The sequence below is a fragment of the Gossypium hirsutum genome, chromosome D08 (assembly GCF_007990345.1).
Source record: "Gossypium hirsutum isolate 1008001.06 chromosome D08, Gossypium_hirsutum_v2.1, whole genome shotgun sequence".
Classification (NCBI taxonomy): domain Eukaryota; kingdom Viridiplantae; phylum Streptophyta; class Magnoliopsida; order Malvales; family Malvaceae; genus Gossypium; species Gossypium hirsutum.
Window position 1 is genome coordinate 22,768,464 of NC_053444.1, and position 10,600 is coordinate 22,779,063.

The window sequence follows — 10,600 nt, forward strand, 5'->3', positions numbered from 1 at the left end:
ATACTAATTCCGCGCTAAGCCCGAAGGCATTGGTGCGAGTTACTAAATCCGGGTTAAGTCCCGAAGGCATTTGTGCGAGTTACTAAATCCGGGTTAAGTCCCGAAGGCATTTGTGCGAGTTACTATAACCGGGCTATGTCCCGAAGGCATTTGAACGAGGAGCTATATCCGGTTAAATTCCGAAGGTACGTGATTTGGGAATGAATGATCTTGCTGTAAAAATTTCGGTTAATACTCTAGAAACATCCCAACATTGAGGTATGTTTCGTATGTGCTTGAATTTAGTGTAGCCCTTACAAATAAGTATTCGCTCAGTTGATAAACGAGCTACCGGCCTTTGGCTAAGTTGATCTTTTGTGTATGTACATAAGGGTTGGTAATGTGAAGCAAGTATGATATCGAAAATTTGTGCATACGAAATTATCCGTTTAGCTATATGAATGCTATACTTTTGTTGTGCTGGAATTCCTTGCTCAAAACTTACTAAGCATAAATTGCTTACTCCGTTTCATTGCTCCTCTGTTTTATAGATTTGGTTCTCCAGCTATCGGACTTGGGATCTTGAAGTCAAAGTCGCCCACACTATCAAAGCCCCCTTTTGGTACAATTTTGGTTGAACTTCGAAATGGCATGTATAGGACTACCCGTTTGTTGTGGGTCATGGACCCTTTGGACTTGTATAATTTTGGTTAGCCATGCGAAAATGGCTTATATATGTTTGAGTGTAATGTTATAATCATTTGGTATGGATATGGTTATTGAGAGGTGTGGATAGGCTTGACAAGGATTGGCCATGGGAATGGTTAATCACTATCATAAATTGTGCTATTTATGCAAAAAGGGCTAGTTGAATCATGGAAACTATGAAATAGGTAAAGTCTACCTTAAAGGCAGATGCTGACAGCAGCAGTGATGTAGATTTGGAAAATCACTAAAAATATTAGGAATGGAATTAAATAGTGAATAAATTATGTAAACGAACCTTGATGAATCTATTTTCATAGGAAAGTAACGAAACAATCATACGGACAGTATGTTAAGAGATATTCAGGTTCTTGTGAGACAGGGCCAGAACGGTTTCTGGATTTCCTGTTCTGACTTTGGAAATTCATTATAAATTAACCAGAGACAATTAGGAGTCAAGCCATATATGTATAGATTCCTCTCTGAGTCTAGTTTCTATAGAAACAAACGGCATCAGTATTGAAGCCCTGTACAGGGAGATATCCAAGTCGTAATGCGCAAAGGTCAGTGTAGTCGATCCCTGTAACATGGGAGACTTTGACTAATAAACTGTACTAATTGGCCCGACCAAAAATTCTAGAAAAAAATATGTAGATGGGAATATGAGTATAGTTTCAGGGAAAAATCACGAAACTGATTTTCGAGTTGTGAAACTCAAGATATGATTTTTAAAGCGACTAGCATGCAGATTGGCAGTGTCTGGGAAATATTTTTTATAAGGGGTTTAAAGTCTGTTAACACCTCGTGTTCGACTCCGGTGTCGGTCTCGGGTTCGGGGTGTTACAGAAACTCATGAGAGTTAAACAAAAACTTATAAGGGTTAAGCAGAAGCTCGTAAGAGCTAAACAGAAACTCTTAAGAGTTGAATAGAAGCTCAAAAGAGCTGAACGAAAACTCATAAGAGTTAAACAGAAGCTCATAAGTGCTGAACAGAAAGTAAAGCACGGGAGCTCGAAAAAAATGTTGAACCCCGATTTACTTGGGTAATTTTCTGTCATTTTCCTCCAATGCTGTCATGTGCCACATAACGATTGTACTCAAATCACGCATTCCATTTAATATGAATATTCAATTCAAAATTATAACTTCAACAATAATTCATTTTCAACAAAAGAATAAATACTTAATACCATACATCAAATCAATATAATTATTAAAGTATAACCGTACGAACTTACTTGGATTGATTTGCAATAATTGTAGAAGTTCAAGGACTATTCCACTAACTTTCCTTTTTCACGAGTATCTACAGGATCTTGATCTAAAATATAAAATTACTCATTCATTAGCTTATATTTCAATTCTAATTCACTTCACAATTAATACCCATTAATTTTTTGAATTTACACAATTACCCTAACCTTTTACAACGTTTGCAATTTAGCCCATTAACTAGTTAATCTATCAAATTAACTAATTTTTATCAATTACTAATTTATATAAATATTTTAGCCTATCATACTGCCCTTAATAAAATAGAAATTTAATACTAAATCCTAATATTTTAACCTTTTCACAATTTGATCCTAAAATCAATATTTAACAAAATCACTTTATAAAATCATCATACAACAAAATTAAAGCTTTATATCCATGTTATTCATCTAAAACATCTTATATTCATCAATGGTAACTTTCAAAATTTCTAATAGAATCAAAAACTAAGATAAGACTTAGTTGGACTTAATTGTAACAATTTCAAAAAATATAAAATTTACAAGAAAAGGGCAAGAATTAGACTCACATGCAATAAAAATAGGCAAAACCAGCTTAAAAGTTCTCTCCCATGTCGGTTTACTGAAGTTGAAGAAGGTAAATGTCTAGAATTCTCTTTTAATTTCAATTTGTATGTTTAATTTCGTACAAATTACAATTTTGCCATCCATTTGCTTTATTTTATTATTTTTCATTAACATGCCGTCCCACTATATCAATTTGGGGATATTTGTCCTTTAAGTCCTCCCTTATTTATTATTTAAGCCATTTAATCACTTATTTCTTTTAATTAACAAGTTTTGCACTTTTTTCAATTTAGTTCATTTTAATTAATTAACTATCAAAACGTTAAAATTTTGTAACGAAACTTTAATACTACTTTAATGACATTCTATAAACATTTATAAAAATATTTACAGCTCGTTTTATAGAAACAAGATCTCGATACCTCATTTTCTAAAACCACTTGACCTAATAAATCATTATAAAACATAAATTTCCTATTCAAAAATCTTTCTAAAACCACATTTGACTCGTAAATACTAAATAATAAAATTTACGAGCTTACTCGTCGAATTTGATGTCCTCGAACCACTGTTTTTGACACCACTAAAAATCAGGTTGTTACAAGCCATCAGCCTAAAACAACCAATTTTGGCTAAGGTGAGAGGATATACACATTAGCTTAGTTTTAGTCTTAGTTTTTCTAGGTTTTCTCTTAGTTTTTTTGCAACTTTTTCTAGGGTTTATATTTTCTTTTCTCTTTTCTTCATTTTAGAGTTTATTTTACTGCACTTTCTTCTTATTCTTAGTGTTCTTGTAGTTAGTTATCACTATAGCCTATGTTTATTTGCACTTTCAGTCCCTATACTTTGGTTGTAATGACAATTCTAGCTTTCGTTTGATGTATTTTAGTTTCTTTTACTTTAAATCTATTAAAGTTTGTTCCTTTTATATTTATTACTTTAGATTTTCTTATTGTATGTTTTTGGTTTCATGTTCTTTAAGCTTCATTGCATAAAAATCTCAACTTTTATATTTTTCTTGAGTTTTACTTTAATGGCTTCTTTGCTTTTCATTTCTATGGTTATTAGTTGTATTTCCAACACGAGTAGCTCACGTAAAGGGTTTCCAACCTTTTCCACAAGGCGAATGTCGTTTTCTCCATTAACACCTTCTACAATACACTATTCGTGAGGCACAACTGAATTGCAGACAGGGCCTTCCCATCAAGCTCTTCCCATTCTAACTAATCTAGATTATCAGGCTTTTTTCCAGTAATGACCTTTTTTAGACCGTTCTAAACTAGAATTGTCGTCACTCGAACTTGCCAAAGATTGAAATCTGTGCTGCCATCGAACCTATCAATGTCGAACTTTATCGATGCCATCTCTAAATGGGTTGAATGCGGAAATCGAACCAAGCTCTAATACTAGTTTGTTGGGGATAAACTCGTGTAAGCAACAAATAGGAAAAATAATGAAGAAATTGAAAAGATCGAGCACACAAATTTTACGTAGAAAATTCCCTTTTAAGAGAATAAAAAACCACGGGCAAAAATAATTTCACTAAATCAGAAAAAATGATACTTACATAGATGAAAATAAAAACTAAACCCCGAAAATAAGAACCCTTAAAACTTAAACACAAAATTCCCTAAAAGTTTGTAAAAACTAATACTTAAATGTGTTATGGTTTAATCTTTCTATGGTATAAAAAGACTTATTTATAGGCTAAATTCGTAGGTCAAATAATCTTAAAATAATTTACGCTAATCAGAGTTTAACTGGGACAAATAATCAAAATGTGACTAAAAGAAAAAAACTGAAAAAATTGTGTGACATGTCGCCACGCCCCCTATCATGTCGTCACGGCGTCGCTCTCTATTTATGTCTTAATTTAACCAAAATACAATGCATACTCCACAATAATTTTTATATTTATTCAATAAATTTATATTTCAATCATAATGCATTATTTTAAAATAACTAAGTACTTTCACTAAAACATACTTACATAGTCATATCTAGGAAATCAATTTCTTAAATTTGTAAAACAAACAAGTTAAATATATATTTTTTATAATTACAAAGAATTTTAATTTTTTAAACTTGTTTGATTGAAAAACTATAATTATATTATAATTTTCAATGGCACATTTTGTAATACAAATTGTAATTACACAATTAAATAATTTTAAATTTTAAAAGACGATATTATTATAAAAAAAACCATCAACAATGCTTGAAAAAAGAATCTCTAAACTACAAGCAAAATTTAAAATCAAATCATCCTATTAATATGTTTATCAAAGAAAATATTTGAGAATACCATTATTAATAAAAATAACAAAAAAAATATCATATATAATTTTATCTAATTAATCCAGCACTATGTAATTTTTGAGTTATTTTCCCTCTTATCGTTCAACATGTACCCCTTGTCATTATTGTCGGTCCTTAATCATATATTAAAAAACATTAGTCTAATTATGAATTTTATCTTTTTATTTTTCAAAAAAAAAAACCTAATTGAATAAAGTACTATACTATTCTCTTAGATCTTATTTAGTAATGAATTTAAAATCCTTCAAATATTTTTAGATTTGATAAATTCATATTTTTATACTTTTCCAATACGTGATTAAATCTTGACCAATTTGTCCACTCCATTCTTATCATTTAAATAATAATCCAAATCTAAATATAAATTCTCAAATGAAATATTATAATATTGAGTTAAGAATCATCAGTTCAATTTATATGAAAGGAGTCAGTAACATAAATATTTCAACAACATATATACAACAAATTAACAAAAAAACAATTTAATTTCACATGCTTGCCAACTTCTCAACCTCATAAAATACAAAAATCAAAGACTACCTTCTCAATAAGATGAAAATCAAAACTGAACTTAAAAAATTAAAGATAATTTATTTTAAATATATAAAAAAATTAAAAATAAATATAATGCAGTTTACTTAAATACTTTTCATATAAATTTATTTAAATATAAGAACCACATTTTTAAATTAAAAAAATGTCTTAAAATTAAAATATTATATTAAAAAGTAATTTCTTAAGCTCATATAAAATACATGTTTATAATTATTCAAGTACTTTAATTCTTCTCTTCTTTTTTTTTTTGAATTGCAATAACAGGGCAAAACCCGAACAACAAACACAACTAGCGAGACTCAAACCCAGGCTACATCTAGAACGATAAACACCCTTGACCATCACATGGATATCTTAATTCTTAATTCAAATGCTTCAATGAAACACAATTATCCCAATTCTCAACACTCCCATAAAAATTGAAGTGTTCTGATTACATTCAATTTATCAAGATACACTAATTATAATGATTACCTTTACATGCTTGACATGCTGCATGTAATTGAAAGCAATTATACTTTAATGGCTTTCCAAAGCCACCCTTAATGCAAATATAAATCATTTCCCTAGCCTGTGAGCAGTATATGGGCAAACCTTGCCAAGAAAGAAAAAGAACTTACTAAAAATTCATGAAAGTAATACCACACCACTAAAATGTAAATGAAGATGAAACAATCTGCTGAAAAAAGCAGGTTCATGAATTAAAACATCAGAGCATATTCCAGTTTTTTAACAACTCATCGGCCACAAATTTCCATTTGTAGCTTATTAATTCGAAATTTTCAAGAAAAACCATTGAAACTAGCTACAAGACAAGTTTTCCATGCCAAAGAAGCAATGCTTCACCTACTTTCCAATATGTGATCACAGTCACAGAGGACCCGGGAAAGTACCATTCTCCCTCTGTTCATTCCACTTGTCAATCTGCATCAATTTCAGCAACATCCAGGATGTTAAAATGGGAAACATCAGTTTAATACAACCGCTTAAGTTATCTATATTCCACTTCCTTTACAAGTAACTCTGGATACAAGCACTGGAGTTATTAAAGAAGAATCACAATAATATAAAATGTGTAGAATGTAAATAGTGAAGACTGGGATCGTAATTACAGCCCACCAATATGAGAGAGCACACATGAGGTAACAGATTACAGCATTAATAACTCCAGTGCCTGGGAATATATATGAGATCAAAAGTCCTTCAATCTAGTCCACGTAAATCACATACATCGATTGCCTGTCTCTACATGTGGACAACGATTGCCAAGGAATATATACGAGTTCAATAGTCCTTCAATGAAGCTTTACTCTTTAGGATATGATAGTAGATAACAGGTCATAAACATTTTTTTTATATACTATGTAACTCAAAGGTAATCTTATCTGTCTAATATCTCGACAAAATTTACAAAGCTGTTCCTAAACTAATAACATGTTCAAGTAGACACTTCTTTCATATTTGTAATAAACATCATCAGCAAAATCAATGATAATCCTATCAATATGACGTATAGAAGAGCTTGTAGGATGCTAATATGCTACATCACTTCTGATGGTGAGAAGGAAAAAATAACAGAAGTACAAGTTTATATTCCCAACATAAACACAATAAAGGGCACACCTGGTAAGCAATAAAAACACCTGTAGTTTACTTATGCCCTTACTGTCAGAGCTTAAGCTATTTCCTTATATAAACATATATGTATATGAATCAGTTGGTATCTGAAAATACTGAATATATAACAAGCTTCATCAACAAAGACATGATGCATAGAAGGCATATTTTCCTGTGAACGACAGAGCTTGGTACTACAAGCTAAAAGCAAGAAGGTAAACTCTGGTTTACTTATGATGATAAGAAAAACAAGGTATACTCACCCATTCACCAGGACAAAGAGAACGGTAGTATTTGGCAAATTTCTCACATTGATTAGACTCTTCACCCTTTGCAGCCAAGCACCTGCAATTGCTTCTAAGATTGTTAAAAGAAAGATGTGTGGGCAAAAAAACATTTGATAGTTCCATAACAAGCAGAATCTGAAATTTTACAAGCAGTGTACCTATGAAACTCAATGTAGCGGGTGAAACAATGTCTAGTTTGATTTGTTGTAGGGAAACGAAAGTCAGCTGGGGCTGTTTTCAGTTCAATCTGGGACAATATACAATGAAAAAGATGGTGTGGAAGAAATATCAGAGTTAATAGATGATAATTTGATGTGAATCAGTTACCAGTTCAAAGTGATACTTTCCAATTATGACAGCCCAGAATCATGAAACCATTGGCAGGGGTTATAGATTAATCTTTCAAGGAAATTATACAGTAGAATAAATATAGAGACTCATAACATTAGAAGCCAATTGGCATGACTATGTATAAAGAATCAGTCACAGCCAACAGGCTTCCAAGAGAAACATACAAAAAAGATAATTGCAGTTCCAAAATCCGACAAAAGGGTATCTGAAAACTCTCACTGCAGAATCTAAGTGTCATCTAATTCATGGTTCACAAGTTGACGGAACATAATGGCAGCAGCCTCCAAAGTTGATTATGAGGAGTCTCAAGGCTGCTTCTAATACCCAAGACTTAAATTGGTAAGCGTACGAAGACGAGATCTTAGAGTCTTATTTTGGGATTCCCCTTATGTTGTTGGGTTTTTATTATAGTTTAGGTATTATTGTTTTAATCAAGTTTGTTAATTTGTTAATCGGTCAGTTTCCTAATTAGAGTCTCAAGCATCGGTTAAAATCCTAAATGCACTAGAAGTGGTAGTTCTTATTTTAGCATATTTAACCAGGACCAGGAGTGCTAGGATCCTACACGTAATCTTCTTTTATTGAATGGTAAACTTACTATAGGAAAATTTCCAGCATTACTATATTGTTGATTGTCAGATAAACACAACATTTGGAATGATTCCTAAGGTCAAAACCTATATGACATTTTCTTGTTATTTTGTTTCACTGTTTACATTTACAACTAGACCCAGATTAACCTCTTTAAACCCAAGAACAGTCATTTACCAAAACTCTACCACTTCCAGAACAAAATTGTGAATTTCCCCACCAAACCATCAATTAATCCTCACATAAAAGGTCCATAATACCAGAACAGCCTCTGAAAGGAAAGCTGTCCAACATCACAAATTTCTTAAATCATAGATAAACCAAAAAAATACATGAAAGTAACTTTATTAAGTTAAAAGAGGACAAACTAGTATTTGATTTTCCTTCTATACATTCCAACATAGAAAAAAAAAGATAATACTTTATGTTGAAACACCTTATGTTGAAATTGACTTTCTGCTTTTAAATATCTAATTTCTAATTTCCCTTTAGATAATACTTTCAGTGATATAAATCCACTACAGTCATCCAGTGTTCTTTGACTAATTCAGGATTTATGTTTCTAATGCAATAAAGCTTACTACAGTTAAGACTTTTACGGTTAACATATGCTGCCCTAATTATAAGAATTGGATATCACCAGTGTCTACATTTCTTACGTTTGCAACACATTAATTCATAATGGCTAAAAGGTGATGTTTGACCTTGATAATAAGTTAGACTTACTCTATATCTTATCATTCACTGAACAAGGGCCAAAATGGAGGTTTCAAGAGACAGGCTTCTGTATGAAATAAGTAGTGACCATTCAAGTCACCTTTCAAATTATATCCTAGTTTCGTATTAAGCTGTGAATTAGTTATTCAAGAAAACTTCACGCCGAATCGCCGGTTTCCTAAAATTATTCCCTCTTCATGATAGATAAAGAGATTCAAGCGGCTAGACTACAATGATCAACAATCTAACATAAAATGTGAAACATAGAAAGACTGCAATATTCTGATTCAATAAACAAATTTTCCGAGGAATGCGGAACCTAACGCAATTCTCATCAATGGGGTTTGAGTCCTTGATTTAAACAACCCTTACATTAAGCCACCAAATTTCTAGAGCGTTCAGCTTAAAAGTTTATGGGACATACCGCATTAAAAGTACCTTCTTTTTTCTTATCTTTTTTTTTTTGTTTGTTTTTTTTTTTGCCTAAAGCAATAAACTTTCACATTCTTCATATCAAATGACTTCTACAATTCATAGTATTCCATTTCTTGTTCAAGAATTGACAAGGAATGAGAACATTCACAAATAAAACCTCGAAATTTTATAACAGAAAGTATTGAAAAATCAAAAGAAGTGACCCATATTAAATTAAATATACAAGGAAACAGTGAATAAGTTTTAGATCGATCAAGGGAATCGTTAATCAAATTTTGGTTTCTGGAATTTTTTTTGGAAAATAGACGGAGAAGCGGGGAAAAAAATAAAGAAAGAAGAAGAAGATTACCGCGTCTGCCATGACTGATCCGATGAACGAGCAAGAAGCGAAACCAGATTTTGATCTTTGATGGGCGACTTTAAAATAGCCTTAAAAAACAGTGACCAGTTATTTCTCTCCGGTTCGTTCCATTACCAATAAAAGAACGCCGCGTTATCAAATAAAATGATTATACTGAAATAAATAGGTTAAAATACCTAGAACGTCACTGTAATATAGGGACTACATCAAATTAGTTCCTCTATTCTTAAATAGATCAATTTAGTCCCTATACTATTTAAAATAATCAAATAAGTCCAAATTGTAATAAAGTTAACATTTTATGTATAAAATATGTGTTAAAATTATTTTTTTCTCAATTGGAATTCAATTCTAAACAACATATTTCATTTACAAAGCCATAAAAAATTTAAAAATAGTAACTATGTTAAACAATAAATGATACTTTTAAATAGCAAATGCTAATTCTATTCCGATTTGGCCTTATTCGATTCTTTTAAATAATACATAGATTAAATTGATTTATTTAATAGTAGAGGGACTAATTTGATTAGTTCCCTATACCTCTTAAGTACAGTTTACCGAAATAAATATCTTTGCTAGGTTTGATTTGAGGGTGAAATCCACGCATTGATGTTGAATTTTAGGTTTTTAATAAATTTTAAATTTTTATTATTAAACTTTACAAGTAAATATATATTAGAAAATTATTTGGTATATTAATAAAATCATGTATTAAATGTAGTTATGTTTTTTGATAAAATTAAATCTACTTTTTTTTAAATTATTTCTCTTAAATTTAATCTTGTTAATATGAGATATATTGTTTTATTTTATATAGGTAAGGTACATTGCACTTTCGAATTTTAGAGACAATATTTTTGAAAAGGACAACCACAAAT

The 10,600-nt window shown here is 30.8% G+C and overlaps 1 protein-coding gene across 2 annotated transcripts; it reads right to left on the bottom strand.

Moving 5' to 3' along the window:
• Nucleotides 1-5,990: 5,990 nt before the first annotated feature.
• Nucleotides 5,991-9,882, bottom strand: LOC107909168 (cytochrome c oxidase subunit 6b-2). Of its 2 annotated transcripts, none has more exons than XM_016836628.2 (4): nt 9,708-9,882; nt 7,423-7,511; nt 7,241-7,322; nt 5,991-6,284 (listed from the first exon to the last, which is right to left on the bottom strand). In XM_016836628.2, the coding sequence occupies exons 1-4, from the start codon at nt 9,717-9,719 to the stop codon at nt 6,231-6,233; spliced, it is 237 nt and encodes a 78-aa protein (XP_016692117.2). In that variant the 5' UTR covers nt 9,720-9,882; the 3' UTR covers nt 5,991-6,230. The 2 variants fall into 2 exon arrangements, with proteins under 2 accessions (XP_016692117.2, XP_016692109.2); XM_016836620.2 differs by having other exon boundaries at nt 7,241-7,334; nt 9,708-9,859.
• Nucleotides 9,883-10,600: the final 718 nt, after the last annotated feature.